The 22,494-nt window shown below is 37.9% G+C and overlaps 1 protein-coding gene across 1 annotated transcript in view; it reads left to right on the forward strand.

Annotated features, from left to right (window-relative positions):
• The window catches only part of ADD3 (adducin 3), a 46,186-nt gene extending 25,565 nt beyond the window's left edge, over positions 1 to 20,621 (forward strand). The window contains exons 3-14 of the mRNA XM_007941542.2: positions 6,180 to 6,331; positions 7,291 to 7,371; positions 8,393 to 8,542; positions 9,182 to 9,325; positions 9,438 to 9,536; positions 10,263 to 10,445; positions 11,031 to 11,288; positions 13,646 to 13,765; positions 14,234 to 14,320; positions 17,693 to 17,816; positions 19,454 to 19,549; positions 20,329 to 20,621. Coding sequence (XP_007939733.1) covers positions 6,180 to 6,331; positions 7,291 to 7,371; positions 8,393 to 8,542; positions 9,182 to 9,325; positions 9,438 to 9,536; positions 10,263 to 10,445; positions 11,031 to 11,288; positions 13,646 to 13,765; positions 14,234 to 14,320; positions 17,693 to 17,816; positions 19,454 to 19,549; positions 20,329 to 20,621 — 1,787 coding nt within the window. The remainder of the gene's footprint in view (positions 1 to 6,179; positions 6,332 to 7,290; positions 7,372 to 8,392; positions 8,543 to 9,181; positions 9,326 to 9,437; positions 9,537 to 10,262; positions 10,446 to 11,030; positions 11,289 to 13,645; positions 13,766 to 14,233; positions 14,321 to 17,692; positions 17,817 to 19,453; positions 19,550 to 20,328) is intronic.
• Positions 20,622 to 22,494: the final 1,873 nt, after the last annotated feature.

Raw genomic sequence — 22,494 nt, forward strand, 5'->3', positions numbered from 1 at the left:
AGCCTACAAAACCCTGTGGAGCCTTCTCCTGTATCACATGGAGCCATTATGAGTCAGAAAGAGAATGATCGGGAGCAGGTGAAAGACCTGGCAATCTGCTTTCCATAAAGATCCCAGCCTACAAAACCCTGTGGAGCCTTCTCCTGTATCACATGGAGCCATTGTGAGTCAGAAAGAGAATGATCAGGAGCAGGTGAAAGACCTGGCAATGTGCTTCCATAAAGATCCCAGCCTACAAAACCCTGTGGAGCCTTCTCCTGTATCACATGGAGCCATTATGAGTCAGAGTCAGCTCCAGGGCACCTAACAGTAACAGCAACAATGGTCCAGATCATGGTTTTCAAGGCAATATGTGGAGCAAAGTGAGATCAGAAGCATAGGGCAGGGGCCAAATCATGTAGAACTTCAGAGCCAGGGTTGGAAGTTAGGGTTTTATTCTGTCTTTGATGGGAAGCCATTTTAAGCAAGGTAATAATTTAGAGAGACCAGTCTAGTCTGTGTGAAGAATGAACTAGGAAATTCATGGTATATTTAATAGAAATAGCAAAGTCCAGAGTTGGATCTAGTTTAGTTTGGAAAAGGGGGAAGTTCAGTTTTAGGCATGCTCAATTTGAGTTGCCAAGGCATTGTTGCAGTTGGAAATTAGAGAGTTTAGGAGAGAATCTTAGCCGATGGATAAAAGCATTACTCAGAACTGTGGAAGTTGGTTAAATAATTATTCAAGATGGTATAGGCACTGACAGAAACTAGTGGAACCCCCAAGACTGCTTCTTAGACATCCTTCAAACCTGGAACTTAACCCACCCCCAGGGATCAACTTTATGTGAATCTAACACTTGTGAGGAATGTATTCCTCAGAACAATTAGCCATATGAACCAAAGGGGCAGTGTTTGCCCCAAAACAGAGCTCAGAAGGTAGAAGGGGTCAGGAAAGGACAAATGGATATGGAGGATCCCAGGGGTGAAGCAGGAGGAGTGCTGTTACATTGAGGGAATTGCAACTGCTCTTATGAAATAAAGTGTTTATAGATTGTTAAATGGAAAACTAATTTGCCCTGTAAACTTTCACCTAAACTGCAATAAAATTTTAAAAAGAGTAAGATTATATACAAAAATGTATAGTGGGTCTTCTGGTAAGATGGGGGAATAGGCAGACAAGCTCCACAGACCCTCTTCAACAAAGAAAAGAGAAACCAAGTGACAGAGATACAGAAGAGAATCCTGGAGCCCTGAGCTTTGAAAGGAAGTATACAGAAGTAGATTCTGCACCAACTAGTGGAAAAACTCCAGTTAAAACAGGACCTAAGAATAGGCTCCATTTGCCAAGGATGGCAGGGATATACAGGAGGCAGACAGTAAGAAAGACAGCTAGTGGGTATATAAGTGCTGCCAACTGGTGAATAGAAGAACATAGCACAGTACCCTGCTTACGGAGATATACAAACAAAATTAAAAAATGAGAATTGTGGGCAAGTCACCCCAACATACAATCACCAATTAAATATAAACACAAAAACGTCACAATGCCTCAGAGACAACAGAGCATCACAGTCCACACAAAGAAGCAAGATAAACCAGGAGAAACAAGGGACCAGAATCAGATCCAAATCACATCCCTGAGGAAGATGCCGTATTGGAATTCCCTGATAAGGAATTCAAAAGAACTATATTTAGGTGCCTTCAGTGAATTGAGAGACGGATCAAGGAAAACACTGACAACATTGAGGAAAACACAGAGAGAAACCTAGAAAAATTTCAAAATACAATACAAGAACAAAATGACAAAATAAATGAAAAATTAGAAATGATATAAAATCTACACACACAAATCCAGAAGATTAGTTCTAAATTTTCAGAAATAGATAACTTACTGAACGGGCAAAGGAGTAGAATCGAATCAAAGGAAGACAGAGTTAGTGAGATTGAAGGCAAACACCTCAATACTTTTTTGGAAAGAGAACAATCAGAAAAGAAGATCAAAGCAAAATGAAGAAAGCCTAAGGTTCATGTGGGATTCCATCAAAAGGAATAACCTGCGTGTAATTGGAATTCAAGAACAGAGACAAATAAAACCACAGAAAAAATTGTTGAAGATTTGTTGGAAGAGGATTTTCCTAGTATGATGAAAGATGAGAATATATCCATTCAAGAAGTCCAACGAATCCCAAACAGAATAGGCCCCAAAAGAAAATCACCAAGACATATCATGTCAAACTCACCAAAATTCTAAAAGCTAAGCTAAGCATGGGAAAAATGAAAGTTACCTACAAGGGGCAACCAATAAGACTTAAGCTCAGGTTTCTCGGCAGAAACAATGAAGGTGAGAAGACAATGGGGTGGTATATATACAACCCTGAAAGAGAAAAATTTCCAACCAAGAATTATATACCCAGCAAAATTGACCCTCTAATAAGATATTGAAATTAGGACGTTTCTAGATAAGCAGAAATGAAGGGAATTTGTTAAAACCAGACCAGCCTTACAAGAGATGCTAAAGGGAGTCCTTTGGACAGAGAAGCAACTACAGCCAACAACAACTGACCATTAACACACATGATGACATAACCCAGAAACCAACCCAGTTATAGAAGTATCCAAAGTAAATAAGCCTACAAGATTGTAAACAGGGAACTAGAGACATCAATGGACAAATGAAGACAACTGCAAACCAAAAAGAGGGAAAAAACTGTCGTTACAGAACTTGTAAATGGTAGGGAAGTCAAGACAACTACAAGATAGAATGGACTGTTCTGAACTTGGGAAGAAATTATAAATCACAGGATAACCTCAAAGGAAAATGATAAACTTTCACATCAAAATAAAAAAGAGGACCCACACAAATATTTAGCAAATAATAAAACAGTAGCAGTGATAACACAATTCATAAACAAAATGAGTCCAGCACAGAAAATGATATGGAACAAAGAAATCAACACCACGAAAAAGCACATAACAAAGTTACAGCAACAAATTCATGCTTGCTGATAATTACATATCTGACAAGGGACTTTTCTCAAAAATTTTTAGAAAACTCTAACACCTGAACAAAAAATTAACAATCCAATTAAAAAATGAGCAGAAAACATGAATGGGCACTTTGCCAAAGAGAATATCCAGGAAACCAACAAATACATGAAGAAATGCTCATGATCATTTGATCAGAGATGCAAATCAAAACAACCAAGAGATATCATCATCTCACCTCAGCACTAAGGGCAAAGCTCAACAAGACAGAAAATAACAAATGCTGGCAAGGATGTGGGGAGATTGGGACTCTCATACACTGTTGCAGGGACTATCAAATGATACAACCACTGTGGAAAGCAGTATGGTGATTCCTTAAAAAGTTGGAATTAGAAATACCATTTGACCCAGCAATCCCATTACTAGGTATATATCCTAAAGAACTGAGAGCCACAACAAGAACAGATATATGCACACCCATGTTCACCACAGCACTATTTACAATAGCAAAAAGATGGAAACAACCTACGTGGGCATCAACAGAAGAATGGGTAACCAAACAGTGGTACATACACACAATGGAACACTATGCAACCCTAATGAATAACGTAGAATCTGCAAAACACCGAATAACATGGATGAATTTGGTGGATATTATGCTGCATGAAAGAAGCCAATCACACATGGACAAATATAGTATTAGTTCATTATTATAAAAAGTCAAGGAAAGGTTTATATATGGAAGGGAGCATTCTTTGTTGGTTACCAGGGATGAGAGGGGAGAGGAGGGAACACTGCAAAAAAAAAAAATGCACTGACCCCTGTCAGTTTAGTTTTGTGTATTTCACTGTACATAAATTATATTTTAATAAAATGCATTAAATATGTTATTGTTGTTATGTGCTATCGAGTCGGACCCTACTCATAGCGACCGCTCCTTGGGTTTCTGAGGCAGTATCACTATGGAAGTAGGTTGCCCCATCTTGCTTCCTAGGAGTGGCTGGTGGGTTTGAACCTCCAGCCTTCTGGTTAGCAGTCAAGTGCCTTAGCCACTATGCTACAAGAGCTGCCTAATAAAACACATAACAACAACAACAAAAAAAGGCATAGAAGAAAAAGTAGAAAGAAAAAATTTCAAAAGTTGAAAGAGGAAGACTAGTCAGAAAAGACAGAAATAATAAGAGAAGCTATCTTGTGAGTGTCCTAGATACCAAGGAGGATAAGGGAGTGGCAGGGGTTTGGGCTGGCTGCCTGGAATGTATAGGGCATGGCAGCAGGAAAGCCATGTCCCATGATGCAGAGGTCAGGGAGGAGAAATCGAATGACCAGTTTGGTGGGAACATTTGTGTTGTGTTACCTTGTGAAATGTGGGGGATAAAGTTGTAAAGTTACAGAGAATAAGAGGAGATTCTTTAACGGCTGACTCTGAAATGTCAGAAGTTATACTGTTTTGTGAGGCTTTACATATTGTTAAAATTATTTCCTTGAATTAGTTTGCAACATTTCAGAGTTTGAAGATCTCACACCTCAAAAGTTCTGATAGCACTGGATTCAATCTTAACATGATAACAACTAATTGGAACTGAGTATTGGCTGCTTTGTCAGACCAGGCATATGCTTTCCAGTGGCCCAGAGGCTGCACCTATCCTGGGTTATGCATTTACACTACTTTCCTTGCCCCTGTTAGACTTGAGTTTGGGGTTCTGTAAAACCCCAAAGGTTAGAAATAGTGCTTTAGGAAACTTGATCTGATAGCTTCATGTAGAATGAATTTGCGAAGAGAGGGGCAACAGGCAAGCAGAAGACAAGTATGATTTTGCATGTGAGCTAAGGGCCTGAACTTGGGTATGGAATTGAAGGCCCTTGTGAGGAAACCACATAGCAACTCCATGTGACCATGGAGGCACTGAGTTAGAATTGACTAGGCAGCACCTGATTAGTTGGGTTTTTTTCTCTCTGCTTATGTGAAGGAAAGAGTGATGAAACCTCATGGTACATTACATTCGGTAGCCCCAGAAAAGGTTAAGAGATAAAGGTAACTTTGTGTTTGAGCCAACAGGAATTATAATACCATCTATATTAGAGCAGTAATAAGAGGGAGAAGAAAAATCAGGGAAGATAAGATAAAATCATTTTTAGACTCTTCATTTTTGTTACTGTATTCCTGGCCATGAGAAACAACAAGCTAAAGAATGGGAAGAAGGGCCTGGTTAGTGATGACGATCAGGTAGCTCTCTCTGTACAGAAATCACAGCTGGAGGCTTAAGAGTATGTAATGTGTTCATGGGGAAAAGTAAAATGAGAAAAGAACATGGTAGGAGAGTGAACCTGGGGAAAGAGCTAAGTTAGGGGATGGTGGGGGCAGGAAACATGTAGAAGCAGAAAGCAGCAGCAAGTGGAAAGAGAACAAAAGATCTGAGATAGTATCATATGGTCCTGGAGAAGAATCCTGGGAAAAACACATTACTAAATGGTGTTAGCCTCCAAAAATGTCAGAGAGAATGAAGATTGAGCAAAGGTAAAAGTTGAATTTGCCAACTGGGTCATTAGAGACCTTCAGGACTTGTTTTTGTTACATGTTGATGGCAGAAGTCAGACTGCTATTTAATTGCATTTTTTCCATCTTAGTGGTTTTTAATATTTGAATTAAAAGAAAAAAAAGATAATAGAAAATAATTTTTCCTCCCATAGGTCTTTTCATCATAAAATTAGCAGTAGCTTTAGTATTTAATAACACTTTCACCTTTGGGATGTTATAACCAGCTTAATAGTATGACCCTTTAATATAGGCACTCCCTAACAAATACTAGATAGGTAACAACCTTTTAAGTAGACAAGATAGCTGATACTTGTTTTTACTCTCAGTATACTCCTCTGAAAAGGAGCCCTGGTGGCACCGGTGCTGAGTGCTTGGCTGATAACCAGAAGGTCATGGTTTGAACCCATCAGCTGCTTCATAGGAGAAAGATGTGGCAGTCTGCTTCCATAAAGATTTACAGCCTTAGAAACCCTATGGGGCATTTCTGCTTTATCCTATATAAGGTCACTATGAGTGAGAATATGCTAATTAAACATTGTGTAGACTGGTAAATTTCAGATCATTATTTACAAGGTTAAGAACTCTCAGACTCAGGGTACTTCCTGTAGGATGTGTGAACTAATTTCTGGGCAAGGGATTGACTCAACTTGAATCTCTCCACACTTCCTTCTTTTAGGTCTTGGCATGGTCACGCCTATCAATGATCTTCCTGGCGCAGATGCATCCTCATATGTGAAGGGAGAGAAACTTACCCGTTGCAAACTTGCCAGCCTATACAGACTTGCAGACTTGTTTGGATGGGCCCACCTGGCAAACACATATATCTCAGTGAGTTCTTTAGCTTTCACTTCCTTTCTTAAAAATCCCAAGTAGAAGGCAGCTGTACTCTTCTCACCTTGAATTTCATAGGAAATTCCGTTTTCATAATTAATTGTCTGAACCCAGAATGCTGGATCACAATCTAATGGCTTAAATCTTATCTCCAAGTGGAAAACTACAATTATCCCAATTTTTTTCTGGCCATCTTTGTTGTTCCTTTAATTCAGGCCATTTGTAGAACTTTCCAGAAAGAAATCCTGATGGCAAATTTTCCCTCTCCGTGTTATGTCAAAGCTTCAGTGGCATGTAAAAAAGGAAAACAGAAAGGGTCAGGGTAGTTTTCTCACCAGTGTTTATTTTTTTAATATAGTTTTCCCGTTTATCTTGTTTTCATTTTGACACATTTGCAAGGAAGACGGTATTTGGAAGCAAAATATTAGAACATGGTGTGATGAAATGGCGTAAATGAAGGGTACAGTCTGCCAACAGCCTGTCTTCCTTTCCCCCTAGTTACTCCTTAGTTGTTCACCCTTCTGTCTCCACCTTAATTCCTGTCCTAGGAGTGGACTCTGTTCTCTATCCTATCCTTTCTTCATTTTGTCCTTAATTTCCATGTTGTAAATCAAGATATAATAGTCATTGCCACATTGGCTTGAAGAATATTGGCATTTGTATCTCATGAATGTAGCTTACCTTAAGCTTCCTTAGACTAAACACCAAAATAACACTTTAGGTAAGTCCGGTGAATGAGAAACTAGTACCAGAATTCTTTAGAAAGGACCTTAGCACTGAGGAAAGAAAACCTTCTGAAGAAAGGTTCATATAGCACACCTTCTTTCATTTTTGTTTACTTCATTGTTTTTCTAGAGCTCTTAAAATTATTAATTGTAAATATATCCTGAGTCATGTTTACTCTGCAAAATATGAACATCTCATAGTAATTCCCTATTATTTTTTCTTTCTTCCAGGTAAGAATAAGTAAAGAGCAAGACCATATTATAATAAGTCCCAGAGGCCTGTCTTTTTCTGAAGCCACAGCCTCCAACTTGGTATAATTTTTTTCCCCATGTTACCATTTCTGAACTTCTTTGTGTTTTTCTGACAGCTTTTAGCTTTTAGCATAGGACAGAACAAGAAAAGATAGAGATGAAAAAACATTTCCTAGTGAACAGGAAAGAGTTTGGAAAGTTATATGTTTATTTTTAAGAAAAAGTTTTAAGGCATAAGAAAAAACATTGAAGAGAGTATTAAATGAGTTGGTCTTATCAGTTAATATTTTGAATGGGATCCTCTGAAATTTTTTCCACCCTGTACACTCTGGAATTTGTTTTTTAAAGAATACAAAGCCTATGTATGTGTGGTAGGAGTCCCTGGGTGGTACTTGTCTACTCACCGAAACGTTGGTGTTCAGACCCACCCAGGAGCACCTCAGAAAGAGGCCTGGCAGTCTACTTCTGAAATATTAACAACCCTTGAAAATCCTGTGGAGCACAGTTCTACTCTGAGACAAATGGGGTCGCCATAAGTCAAAATCAACTTGGCAGCATCTGGGGAAAAAAAGTGTGTGTTTTGTCAGACTTTAGGTGGTGTGAGTATAGGTTCTGGCCTAGCATTTTGTCGTTTCCATGGTTGAACCCCTAGCCACTGGTCGTATGCTCTGAAGCAGCAGGAGCCACCTTGGTCCTGGGTACTGAGGTATTACCAAATGGAGTGTTCTAGCCAGCTCAGTAAATGCTAGACTTGTCCCGACCTCCAGTGAAGAGCTTTAGTTACTTAGTTTCTTGGGAACTATGCCTCTTGTTAATACTATGTTTTGTTGCAGACTGTCTGTTTTTATAAATGAAGTCTTTACAGGGAACACAGGCCCACCCATTCTTTCATATATTGTTTATGGCTGCTTTTGTGCTGTGGAAGCAAGCAGAGTTAAGTAGTTGCAACAGAGCCTCACAAAACCTATTTACTATCTTGCCTTTTACAGAACAAGTTTGCAGGCTCCTGGTTTCATTTGTGGGGTACATGCAAACTGTGATACGTATGTGCCAATTAAATATGTCTTTCTGATTTTTTCAGATTAAAGTCAATATAATAGGAGAAGTGGTTGACCAGGGAAGTACTAATTTGAAAATCGACCATTCAGGATTCAGCCCCCATGCTGCAATCTATTCCACACGTCCTGATGTGAAGTGTGTGATCCACATCCATACCCTTGCAACAGCCGCTGTAAGTCAGTGAAGGGCAGAAACCGACAATGACCCTGAGAAATGCATTGTTTTCATGGCTTTCTTGACATGGTGATTTCATACCTGCATTCCATCCGACCCAGCCATTCCAAGTCATATCTGAAATACTAATCTTTTCCATACTCAGAAAGCGAAACGTCTTTTGAATGAAATGCTGCCATTCTAAGAAACAGTTAGAGAGATGACACTGGATTTTAAACAAATAAGTTTAATAATTGGATTTCTGAGTCCTTTGGAGCAAAGCTTCTCTTATAATATTTGATAGGCACTTAGCGTAGTGCCTAAGGCACTTGACTGCTAACCAGAAGGCTGGCAGTTCAAATCCACCAGCCACTCCTCAGAAGGAAGGTTGGGCAATCTGCTTCCATAGTGATGCTGCCTCAGAATCCCAAGGAGGGGTCTCTGTGAGTCAGGTCCAACTCCATGGCAAATAACAACAATTTAAATTAAGTTGTATCTCCAAATTACTTTTTTTTTTTCTTCTGAAACCAAAGTAGGAGGATAACTGGAGTGGTGAATGAGTGGACTATTGTTACCTGGGCTGACTGAAAAATCGGGTCCCTATGAGAGTGTGTTTAGTAACTAAATATGTCATCTTGACATGGATCCATTCACATAGGTATCCTCCATGAAGTGTGGGATCCTTCCTATTTCTCAAGAGTCCCTGATCCTCGGCGATGTCGCCTATTATGACTACCAAGGGTCACTTGATGACCAGGAGGAGAGAATTCAACTGCAGAAAGTTCTGGGGCCAAGTTGTAAGGTATGTAGTAGAGCTTCCGTCTAAGAAACTGTTTTGTTGGTACTGCTGTTGATGAAAACAGTGTAAGCTATGACAGTTTATTTAAAGTGATTGCTTTGGGATTCTATTTTAGGTGCTGGTTCTCAGGAATCATGGTGTGATAGCACTTGGAGAAACAGTGGAAGAGGCTTTTCATTATATTTTTAATGTGCAGATAGCCTGTGAGATTCAGGTGGGAACGATTGTTTATTTTCTCTTTTAAATTACTTTGTTTTCTGCTTGTTTAGCTGAATTTTGTTTTTACTAATGGCTAAAGCCCTATTATTAGTGGCTTCTTGTTTTGTTTCTTGGGAGAAGTTCTACTCTACTTAAGTAAAAAAGTACCCCCAAAATTATCTCTTGAATTGAAAATAGCAGGAAAGAAAAATGAAATTCACAGACAGACTCACGCATGCACACCTATCTAAGGGCCACACAGTAATCATCCCCACAATCCTACTTTTGAGGTGGTACAGTTGCACATCTCTTTGTTCCCACCCTCTAGTGGTGGAGGTAATGCACTGCAAAAAAAAGAGAAATGAAGGCAGCCCCCAAACATCAAGGAACAGATAGGGTAACTGTTGTGAAGAGATAAGAACAGGGTCAGAAATTTTGTGAGCTCATGCAATTTCCAACAATTCCACAGCCTCACTATTATAATAGGTAAGAGAGGTCAGTTGTTGGAAATATTTTAAAAGGTATAGCTAAAAATCTTTTTTTCCATTGAAGAGGATCAGAGACCTAAAACATATCTTTTTCAGATAGATGGAAAAAAATATTCCTTTCACAGGGATGTTGCCTTTTCTTTGTTGTCAGCAGCCTGAACAAGTATTAGGGATACTTGCTGAATTGAAACTGGACCTTTTTGAAAGGGTCATTACAGCCTTAATGCCTCTCTGTATTTTATCATTCATTACAGGTGCGTGCATTAGCAGGGGCAGGAGGAGTAGACAATCTGCTTGTACTGGATCTGCAGAAGTATAAAGCTTGCACTCACACTGTAGCAGCATCTGGAGGAGGAGGTGTGAATATGAGTTCCCATCACAAGTGGAAAGTTGGCGAGGTCGAATTTGAAGGGCTAATGAGGACTTTGGACAATTTGGTAGGTGAAAGTTCAACATAAACCTGAATTTCATGTCTTCAGATTTGAGGCATGCTCCCATCTAGCTTTTGTTTGGGGATATGCTTCCTACTACTCTAAGAACAGAGTTTGACCCTAGGAAAGCATTCCAGTATTTTTAGCCAAGTTTTTAAAAATCACGAAGTGGAACATGCAGATGTCATCTTATCTTAGACTTTACCCTCTTCCACAAAGTGTCAGTGAAGGCAGGTTGCCTTCAAACCCAGGAACAAAGATGTGAATGAGCACTGAGATTTGGTTCCCAGAAAGCCATTTTATAGGTAGGACATTTTTCTGGTCAGCAATTTTGAAATTACCTTTGTCAGGAACAGTTACAAGAGTGGAAATGGCTGTGTCAGCTGGAATCCATTTTAACTAGTTCTTGAAATTCACTTAATTTCAGCCCTGATATTATATGGAGGTTATGTGGGGCTTTTAAAAGGGTTTTTCCCTTTGTTTGTTTTTTAACAAAGGAGTCTTTTTGAATCATTTGTTTAAAGAGTAAGAATCCACATGCTGTCTTGGTGCAGGTTTGATTGCTTCAAATGTGTCTTTTCCCTCTCTTAGGGGTACAGAACAGGCTATGCTTACAGGCATCCTCTCATTCGAGAGAAGCCTAGGCACAAGAGTGATGTAGAAATCCCAGCCACTGTGACTGCCTTTTCCTTTGAAGACGATACAGTGCCACTTTCTCCTCTCAAATACATGGCACAGAGACAGCAGCGTGAAAAGACAAGATGGCTGAACTCACCAAATACTTACATGAAAGTGAACGTGCCCGAGGAGTCTCGGAATGGGGAGACCAGTCCCAGGACCAAAATCACTGTAGGCCACTATTTTATTTGTTTGCCTTTACTAAATAGTCTGTCTGGTTACTCATGAATTGAATGTGCTATGTCAAAAATATTGGAAAAATTTAATATTAATAATAAATCGCTATCAATTATTAGGTATTTATGCAGGGTACTGTTCTGAGTGCTATACGTGAATTAGCGCACATAATTCTTCTAAAAACTCTATGAAATGAATGCTGTTTTTCCCCATTTTATATATGAGAAAACCAAGGCACAGGGGGTTAACTAAATGTTTTTAAATATTGAAGTCAGAATGTGAATGCAGGCATTCTGACTCTGGAGCCCAGTTCTTAGCTACTACGTGATACTGCCTGTTGCTGTTGAGTCGACTCTGACCCGGTAGGGCAGAGTGGAACTGCCCTGTAGGATTTCCAAGGCTGTAAATCTTTACAGAAGCAGACTGCCACATCTCTCTCCCACAGAATGGCTGGTGAGTTCAAACCCCACTGACCCTTTTAGTTAGCACACATGATCCTGCTTTGTGATTTACATTGTACCACTTAATTAGAACTATATTGTTGTTGTTAGATGTTGTTGAGTTAGTTCCAACTCATCGTGACCTTATGTGCAACAGAACGAAACGTTGCCCGATCCTGTACCGTCCTCAGAATCACTGCTATGTGTGATCTCGTTCTTGCGGCCACTTTGTCAGCCCATCTTGTTGAGGGTCTTCCTCTTTCTCACTGGTCCTCTGCTTTACTGAGCATCATGTCCTCATCCAGGGCCTGGTCCCTCCTAATAGCATGTCTAAAATAGGTGCGGGGAAGTCTCCTTCTAAGAAACATTCTGGCTGTACTTCTTCCAAGACAGATTTGTTGTTCTTATACCAGTCCATGGTATATTCAGTGTTCTTCACCAGCACCATAGTTCAAATGGGTCAGTTCCTCTTCATCTTCTTTCATTTTTTGGCAGATCTTGCATGCATATGAAGCAATTGAAAATGCCATTGCTTGGGTTAGATACACCATCAAGATGAAGTTTTTGCTTTTTAATACTTTGAAAAAGTCTTTTGCAGCAGATTTGCCCAATGAGTACATCATTTGATTTCCTGGCTGCTGCTTCCATGGGCATTTATTATGGATCCAAGTAAAATGGAATCCTGACAACTTCCATCTTTTCTCCATTTATCATGATGCGGCTTATTGCTTATTATCCAAGAAGCTGGACTGTATGAAGAAGAACACAGCATCAGGACTGAAGGAAAACTTCCTAACAACCTGCAACATGCAGATACACAACTTTGCTTACTGAAAGTGAAGAGAAATTGAGGCACTTACTGATGAAGATCAGAGACTACAGCCTTCAATATGGATTACATCTCAGCATAAAGAAAACAAAACTCCTCACACCTGGACCAATTAGAACTATAAAAGTTACCAGTACCTAACAGTGCCAAAGTTGCTTGAATTATTGCACTTGGCTACCGTTAGGCAAGATCTTGTAGGTGGAGAAATTGATTATCTCATATTTTTCATCATTTTGCCTTAGGTTTGGTTTTGATGTGCTTCTCACTAAATGTCTTTTAGATTCTCAAAATTAATTTATCTTACCATATAAATCAGTAACATTGAATGTGGAAATAAATGTCTAGGCATCAAAGTGTTTCTTTCCTAGTCTATAAGGTTTCTTATCTCCTAGTCAGAGAACATACTTAATTAAACTCATAAGTTTCCTAGTATTAATTTTATTGACAGATTAATGGGATCATTAATCTTAGTGAACATTAGCCTTCTTTAAGTGTTATGATGTGGGACATATGATATGGATTATATAAGGTCGTTCTAATCTTGGGGCTCTGTGATACTGTATATACAGTGTACATGATTATCCTTTTTCTAAAATGAAGTCAGGAAGCTTGGGCTTTTCTGTCAACCGAAAATGGAAAGTCAAGTGTGGAAAACCACATCTTAAGAGATTTCTTTCATCCTTCTCTGCGGTATTTTGGTCATCATCGGTAGATAAAACTTCACTGCTGGAGACAACTCTGAATGCGAGTTAATGTGAGATCATGGCTCTATGTCTGTGTTTGAAATATTTTCAGCATCATATTAAAAAAATGCCAGGAGGGCAAAGCTTAATTAGCAGTGTAATTGAGTATTCATGTGCATACTTATGGCATTTTTTTTTTTAAAGTGAATGCTGACTGTGAGTCTTTTTCTAACCATGTGAGATACAGACTAATTGACCACTGAGATACTGCTTAGTGACATTATCTTTAAAGACAGGCAGTATATGCCCATTCCTCCCATGAATCCATAAACAGTTACAAGCACTTACTATACTTACTTAACACAAAGCTTCATTCTAGAATATTTTTTAATTTTTTAGTGGATGAAAGCAGAGGACTCCTCTAAAGTGAGTAGTGGAACACCTATCAAAATTGAAGATCCAAATCAGTTTGTTCCTTTAAACACAAACCCAATCGAGGTATTAGAAAAGAGAAATAAGGTAAGACATGGTCTTCTAGAACCAAGGGACACATTTTTATGCTGTTTTATGTTTCAATCACTTGTTCTTGTGTTTAAATCGCTAGCAATTGAATTTGATTAATACCAAACTTAGAGGTTTGAATATAGAAGAATTTGAAATGAAAATCATTGTCATTGTAGCTTGTGTTTAATACCTCTAACTCTATGCTGGTCAGAGTTAGGCTAGGTGGGGAAGAATTATTAAGCATATTTCTGCCTTTAACAGCCCTGGTATTTAGTGAAAAATGTAATTCCGTTAACAATACCTATAAGAGTAGAGGAGATTAACGTGAGTTGTTACAACAGTAAAAGAGGACTTTATGGAGGTGGGAATTGAAGACTTACTATAGAATGATGTCAAAAGGTTACCCTTTTAGGAAAAGAGAAAATAAAGATCATCTGCATAGTTGCCCCCAAAGACCTTGTTGTTACCGTTTTCTTAATTCAGATTCGGGAGCAAAACCGGTATGACTTGAAAACAGCAGGACCACAGTCTCAGTTGCTTGCTGGCATTGTTGTGGATAAACCTCCTTCTGTAAGTCTGTGAAGCAATATGATCTTCATTTTCAATCTGCCACATTTATTTCTTTATTTTTAATAAACTAATATAAGCACAAGTTAAAAAGTCAAATAGTCCCCAAGATTTAAAATGCCAATTCCCAGGGGCTTCCGAAGATCCAAGAGTAAAGACTTTTTATTCTTATCATTGCTTCCAATATTTACCTTCATGTTTCTAAAGCACACCTGTATTCTGATTTTTCTTGGTTTATCAATTTTAGACCTCTGGTGTATTTTATCAAATCTACATCATAAATTATAAGAAGTGTCATTATTTTATGTATCACTAAGAGAGAAAGAAACTCTTCCAATTATACTTGTAGGAAGCCATCCATCATAAGATGAATTTCAGAGATGTGAAAATGGAGGAGGAAAGAGCATCTTAATATTAATGAAAAGCAGTGGTGACTTCCTGTTATGGGAGATGAGGATTCAGCCTGTTAGACAGTGCTTCTCTTTCCCTCTCCCCATTCTCCCAGTAAAGTTATAGCATAGTCTCGTTTTGTTTTGTTTTATTTTGTTTTTATCAAATTGGCTTTCAGTGTTAGTATTAAACATTTACTGCTGAGCCAGGTAGCACGACATTATTGCAGTTCCTCTCTTTTACACCTTTCTCTCTGGGAGTTAATAATTGCCTCCTTTTTTCATTGCCTTAGTATTTTGGGTACCTGCCCTGGTGGCACAAATAGCTAAGTACTTGGCTGCTAACCAAAAGGTTGGCAGTTCGAACCCACCCAGTAGCTCCTTAGAAGAAAGACTTGGCAGTCACTTCCATAAAGATGACAGCCTAGGAAACCCTTTGGGGCAGTTCTGCTCTGTCACAAGGGGTCGCCATGAGTTACAATCGACTCAAGGGTACCTGACAACAACAACTACTCCTGGTTTTTCCCAAAACTTTTCAACAGAAATAGAAGGTGCCTCTTACTGCTATTTTCCATAGGGTCAAATGGTAGCAGAAAATCCCTCAGTTCCAGCCCCTATCATTCTAGTCCAGCTCCGGGCTGGTCGCTCTGCAGACCAGCTGCACACGCTCATCCTGGGCATTCCATGCTTCTTGCCTGTGCTGTACCCTGTTGCCTGCCTGCATCAGGCTCTTTGCTTTTTTGATTTTACTCCCTTATCACGGAACACGTCTTCTAATTACTCTGAGAAGGGCTCATGGGAGGTAGCACTCTGAAAATATCTTTATCCCACTCTCAGATGTGCCTCGGTGCTGTAGAATGCTAATGTGGAAATAATTTCTCCCCATAGCATGAAAAGCCTCACTCTGTTGTCCCCTAACTCCATGCAGTTGTTAGAAGCACAAGTTAGAAGCAGGAGGACATTGTGCTTCTTCTGTCTTTATATGCAACTCAGCTTTGTTTTTGCTTATGCTTTGTTCTTACAGATTTTTTCTTTATCCCTGATGTTCTCAAATTTCATGAGGGTGTGTTTTGGAGATTTCTTTTTTACTCCCTGTTCTTAGCATTTAGTGACCTCTTTTAATCTAAGTCATATCCTTCAGATCTGGGATTTTTTATTTTCCTTCTTTTTCTTCAGTAATTTTTGCCCCTCTAATTTCTCTCTTATTTCTTTTAGGATATCCTGTTAGTTTGGATGTCGCATGTTTTTGACTAAGGCTTTGATTTTTTTCTTTTGTATTTTTCACCTCTCTTGTCTTTTTTTCTCCTATTTTCTAAGAGATTTTTTTTACTTTATTTTCTAACCCATCATTAAATTTTTTATTTTGATACTAGTTTTTTTTTTTTTAATTCTTAAAAGTTTTTATTCTCTGAATGTTCCTTTTTGTAACATCTCAGTCTTTATTGCATGGCTATAATATTTTCCCTAAGGGAATCAGTTTTAAATTTTCTTCGGCACCTTTCATTGTCTTTGTTTCTCTGAGTTCCCTTTTTCTTATGTATTTTGGTCTCTCTCCTTCAGTGTCGGAGACTTCCTCAGGTGTCTGGTAATCCGTGGCAGCTTGTTTGTTTTTAAGAATGAGACACTGAAAGCTGACCAGAAGCTGTGGTATGAACAGAGCTCAGGGAGCGGTGAGCTTCCCTCCACAGTGATTGGATGCCCACCAGGTTGTTTCTCTGGGCAATCCCCCAGTATTAATATCTGTAGTTTTTTTCTCTGGGACCATTTAATTTATCAAAAAAGAATTCTCCAGCCTTCTGCCAGTCTCCGTTGTTGAATAGTCACTATTGTTCTAAGAACCCTCAGTTGTGTTTTGTGTCTTCTAATCGGTTTTTCTGAAGAGTAAACTTTTAGTCTTCTGCAGAGATAGGAGATAGGTAATGTTTGGCTGTGTGGAACAGAGGGGAAAAAATAACCTAACTCATTGCCATCCAGTCAATTCTGACTCATGGTGACCCCCATTGGGTTTCCTAGGCTGTAAATCTTTACAGAAGTAGATCATCCTGTCTTCCTCCTGTGGAGCAGATGGTGGGTTTGAACCCCTGACCTTCTAGTAGGAAAGGAGACTTGGAAATGTGTTCCTTGTTCTGACTTTTGACTTGCAGCAGGGTCCCCCTGCTCCCTCACCCGGTCCCCTTGGGTTTTGGCTTTCCCCATCATGACCACCCCCCTCAGTGGTAGCTGATGTCTTCAATTGCTAACCTTTACCAGCCCTATGTAAGCCCTGTGAGTGTCCTCATTTGCATCCTTCAACTTCTCAGCTTTGCTACCCGCTCTGACACTTGGTTTCCATCTTCCCAAACTGCATAACACTTCTCATTTTCTGTTGTCTCCTGTCATTATTTTGTCCTTAAATGTATACACCATCTTTTTTTACTATTCTTCTAGTGAGTTTCGGGACAGATCAGAAATAATGTATGAGTTCGATCTGCCAAGTTTAAATGAAAGTCCCAATAATTCCTTTCCTGGAGAAAATAGCAACAAGTATATTTTCATAGCAAATATAAAGAAGTTCTCTTGGTACGGTTTCCTTTTTCTAAGCATTTTTATTTTCCCCCCCATAAAGACTTTTTATAATAGAGCAGTTCTTAGTTTTTTAAGATATTCCTTAATTATTTAAAGCTTATTAGAACTTGGCTCAGTTTTATATTTTTTAAAAAAGCTTATTAAAATTGATTTATTAAGACTTATTAAGGAAACATCGCTGGTAGTTATGTTCCTTTGGATCAAAAGTCTAAGACCACTAATTTGATATATGTCTTTAAAAGCACATTGCTTTATCACTTCTTATGATTGCTATAAAGTGAGTTTGTCACACATATCATGTATGTATATGTATGTGTGTGTGTGTGTGTAAAAGTATAAAAGAGCATATATAGAGAGATAAGGATAGACAGACAGCTAGGTAGATACCAAACTCTTGATAACAAACTTTTTTCTTTGCAAGACCATGCAGTTTGAAGATGATGATCATGCCCCACCAGCTCCTCCCAATCCCTTCAGTCATCTCACAGAAGGAGAACTTGAAGAGTATAAGAAGACAATCGAACGTAAACAGCAGGGCCTAGAAGGTTGGTTACTTTTTGGTTTAAGCCGAGGATAACCACACCTGCTATAACAGTGGGAGCACCTTGATTTGGGTGATTGAAGAAAGCAGCAAACGTTTAGAGTTATTTTTTTTTTTTCTCTTTTATAATCACTTGTTCTGTTTCTTTTCTTCTAGTCCTTTACTGAGGTGTTGAGACTGAAATGCCAAGAGTTAACCACAGATCATGTATCTTAACATGTAGAGAAACAACTTTTTTCTCTGAAAGCGGTCTGAATTTTAATTACTTTACAACAAAGTTTTCTATGTTAGCAAAACCAGATGGAGGTACATTCATAGGTTTAAACATTTCATAGTAGATGGCAATTTTTTTAACTTTATTTTGGAATAATTACAGATTCATAAATATGTGGCTTTAATAGTTAATGAAATCTCTCATTCCTAGATGTCTCAAGGTGTCAGAAATTTCAAAATATAAAATAAACTACTAGAATTTTGATTTGACCTTCCTTTAAACTCTTGGCATTCTAGTGAGGTTGAGTTTTTCTGAGTTCAGAATGCTTAATAAGTAGTAGTTAGGACTGTGTTTAAGAAATGTTGGTGAAAACATGTCAGCTAACTGAATCCTAGCTTTCTTTTTCTCTAGAATAAGAAATTCTTTATGGCATGGGTTCTCAATCTTGGGTCTTTGGATGAACTTCAGACATTTCATGAACCACCTGAAAAATATATGTTTAATTGTGTGTGATGTATATTGGTGAAGAGGAACTCGGCGGGGGGGAGAACAAGAAGTTGTGACCCCAAAAAGAGAGTTAAAGCCTCTCCTTCAGAGCAGCCACAACATAGAGTTTAACATCTTGTGTGTTAAATTCTTACCCAAGGCAAAAGAGAAGCCCATGATGAATTTTTGTCCGTGTTAGTTATATGTAAGATCATCCAGAGAATAGTTTTTGTCAGTGTGTGAATGCCATTGTCACAAGAGGGAGTCATCTTGACTCATTAATATAATTACACTAAATGCTCTAAGTGGTATTAATGAGTTTGTTTATTGTAACATAAGCTTGGCAGCTTTCTCTGTTTTTCATCTTTCATAAAATGTCCCTCTTTACTCTTTTATTTTTTTGAAAGCCTAAAGATGCCAGGTAACAATTACACCCTAGAACTCTCATCTTTTATATGTAACTTTATACTTTTACCCACATTCATTATGACTTTCTGAAATAGCTCACTAATACTGCTCTGACAGAAATTGTTAATTGGATATTGTTCAAAAATTCTGTGAAACAGCCTGCCTCACTAACATAGCAACGTTGGAGAGGCTTATAAATCGTTTTATCTTGGTGCTCAGTATATTTTGGTTTTCCAACATTCTAGCAAAAGCTAAATGCATACATGTTATTTGCTTGGGCTGCCAGCCGTTGTGCTTCCTTCGTTAACCCTGTATGTAAAATACCACCAGCAGCCAGAAATTTCAACACATTAACTTCCTCATAATGAATAAGTATTGATGTTTGAGGTAGCTGTTAGCATGCTCAGCTGATTGCTGAGGAGTTCGTCATCTCTGTGCGCAGGCATTTGATGTATGCACTAACCTCCCTGACTTCTTATGCTTCTTTGTATGTTTTGTTTTGCATGGCTTTTAACTAAACTCTTATCCAACAGATGCTGAGCAGGAATTACTCTCAGATGATGCTTCATCTGTTTCACAAATTCACTCTCAAACTCAGTCACCGCAAAATGTCCCTGAAAAATTAGAAGGTATTCAATGTAATTTCCCATAGCATTCAGTGAATGAGTCTTGAGTCTGCTCCTTTGTCATTTGTTTTCATATAAGAAAACTTGAACACCTCATGGCAGTAAGTTTGTCCTAGATTTTACTTAAACTTCCCAATAATTTTATATTTTTTTATATTAAATGGGATACTACTTTTATTCAACACTTAGATAGGGGAGCTCTGGTGGTGTAATGCGTAAGGCATTTGACTGCTAGCCAGAAGGCTGGTGGTTCAAATCCACGAGCCACTCCTCTGAAGGAAGACTGGGCAATCTACTTCTGTAGAGATACTGCCTTGGAAACCCAAGGAGGGGTCGCTGTGAATATTCATATAGACTTACCTTAATCTGGACTTTGCCCAGCCCATAGTCCTTAAGAATTTGTGGACTTAAAATTGATTTATCCTAAGGCTTCCAATTAGAAGCATGAAATCTTTTTCCGTTTTGGTTACCAAATGACCCCAAAACTAAAGAAAAATGCAGTTTGTCTTCCTTGTATGTATTGATTTGATTTACAGTGAAATTGTCATGTATTCAAACTGGTTATCTAGCCAGCCCTCTGTGATCTAACAACTTTTGTTCCCCTCCACTTACATAATTTATGAAAATTAGCTTCATGCTAGTAATCTATGATCCATTAAGATAATGTCTATCTTCATTGGAATTAAAGTAATAGCTTAGCACATTGCTAAAACATTTCAGTTCTGTAAAATTAAGCAGAAATGTTACTATGTGAAATAACAAGAGAAAACTGCCTTTTGTAGAAAACCATGAGCTGTTTTCCAAGAGCTTCATCTCCATGGAAGTGCCTGTCATGGTAGTGAATGGCAAGGATGATATGCATGAAGTTGAAGATGAGCTTGCCAAGCGAGTGAGTAGGTTAACTACAAGCACGACCATAGAAAACATCGAGATTACCATTAAGTCTCAAGAAAAAATTGAAGAAACCCTTTCACCTGAAGGCTCACCTTCAAAATCACCATCCAAGAAAAAGAAGAAATTCCGTACTCCCTCTTTTCTGAAAAAGAACAAGAAGAAGGAGAAAGTGGAAGCCTAAGTAAAGTCTTTATAATTATTATTATTACAGTGTGACATTGCACATTTAAATACCACATTTAAGTTGACCATTAATATGCAGTGGTAGTTCAGATTAGGGGGTATATAGCAAACTGGACTTTAAGAACTGGAAAGAGGTTTTACTAAAAGAAAAGCATTATGAAAACTTTAAAATTCATCTCTCATTTTATATATCCAAAAATGACTTTCAATTTTTAAAGAATTGCTGGTTTTAATTAGCTCTGCCCTCCTAAGATGGTGGTATAATTCACCACAAATAGCTGTCTATCTGAATTACTTCAGGCCTTCTCCATAATATCTATTGGAAAGAAATTACCAATGAGAAAGCAAGAGAATTTTTATTTCTCAACAACTGCCTCACTTGGTAATCAGATTATAACTTTTTTTATCAGGATTATTTACTGTACCTTGTGGGTCCCATTGTTTTGATGGGCACTAACAGATTGCTTTAACAGCTTCTAAGAAAAGAATCTATAGTATCATTATGCACTGGCACATAATATTTTTTTAAAAATTAAGAAAAAATTCATTTGGAATTTTACTCATTGTATAAAATTTCTCACCTAAAGTGACTTTGTTTGCCAACAAAAAAAGTCATTTTAGTAAACTATAATTTTTGAAAACTTCTTTTTTATTAGTTTAGAACGCCCCTTATTTTTCAACAAAGGGGATTTTGTACACATAACATGGGTTATTTAGTTGAACTCTGGCAAAAACAATTTTTGTATGTTGAGATGTTTGTATACCGCTCAGTATAAAAGTGTCATAAGCATATTAGCCAATCATTAAATAGTAGAACTTACTCAAGGCACTGAATATACTTAAATATAATTTAAGAATCCAGGGAATTGTTATCAGAAGAGGATTAGAGCATATAAAAGTATAACTGGATTCATATTTGAATCTTATAATGTATTTTTCTCTTAGTATTGCTAATGAATGGAGGGAATGTCATAAAAGAACCAACTGAAAGGGGAAAAATTAGAGGAAAAGTCAAAAGTTTAAGAAAACAAAAGATGGTGTGTGAAACAGAGGGTTCTAATTTGATAATGACTCATTCACTATAGGATTTGCAGTGTGATTTATTGGAAATATGTCCTACATTTCTAAAATTCTGCTTCTTTGCCAAAATCTCAATTTGTTTCTTGGTTGATATTTGGGTTTCTAAAGGTCAGATCCTTCTAATTTGTATATCTTAGAGGGCAACACTAGAAGAAGTCAGTGGGTCTAATCCCACCAGTGAGAAAACTACCACTTTTTGATTTTTACAAATCTTCTTTTCAGTTAACTTTCTAATGTCTAATGTAAATACAGATTTAAACCTAGGCTTAATTAGTTCCCCGCACAGACACACCCCTTTCCCAAGTAATGTCACAATTCAGTGTAAAATCAGTGATCCAAAACGGCCAGTGGATAAAAATAATTCCAAATGTTTCAGGAGGGTGAGTTGGCATGCAAAAAATTGACATTGATTACAGTGTGTACTCGGGCTGGTTCTGTTTGACTGTATGAGTGTGATAAAGCCAAGTGGAAACAGAGCCTGGAAACTTTGTTCTAGATCTCACTAACTACTGGAATCAGTGTTTTAATCGCTTAGAGGAAACTTTCCATTGCTTAACTCTGTATTTGAGGATTTTTTGTTTTTATGTTCTGCATCATTTACGTTGTATTACAATGTATGTAGAAACAGTAACCTGTGAACTATGCTTTTCCATAACTTTTTAAAAAAATATATATCTAAATGAATGCAATGTGCATAAATATTTTTTAAACGCAACAGTGAACTATTTGCACCTTTTGCTAATGCCTCTATTTACTTGCTTTGGCATAAAGAATGAGCCAGTGAACCTCTG

This window comes from Orycteropus afer, unplaced genomic scaffold (genome assembly GCF_000298275.1).
Source record: "Orycteropus afer afer isolate SDZICR_OR568_19922 unplaced genomic scaffold, OryAfe1.0 scaffold00082, whole genome shotgun sequence".
Taxonomy (NCBI): domain Eukaryota; kingdom Metazoa; phylum Chordata; class Mammalia; order Tubulidentata; family Orycteropodidae; genus Orycteropus; species Orycteropus afer.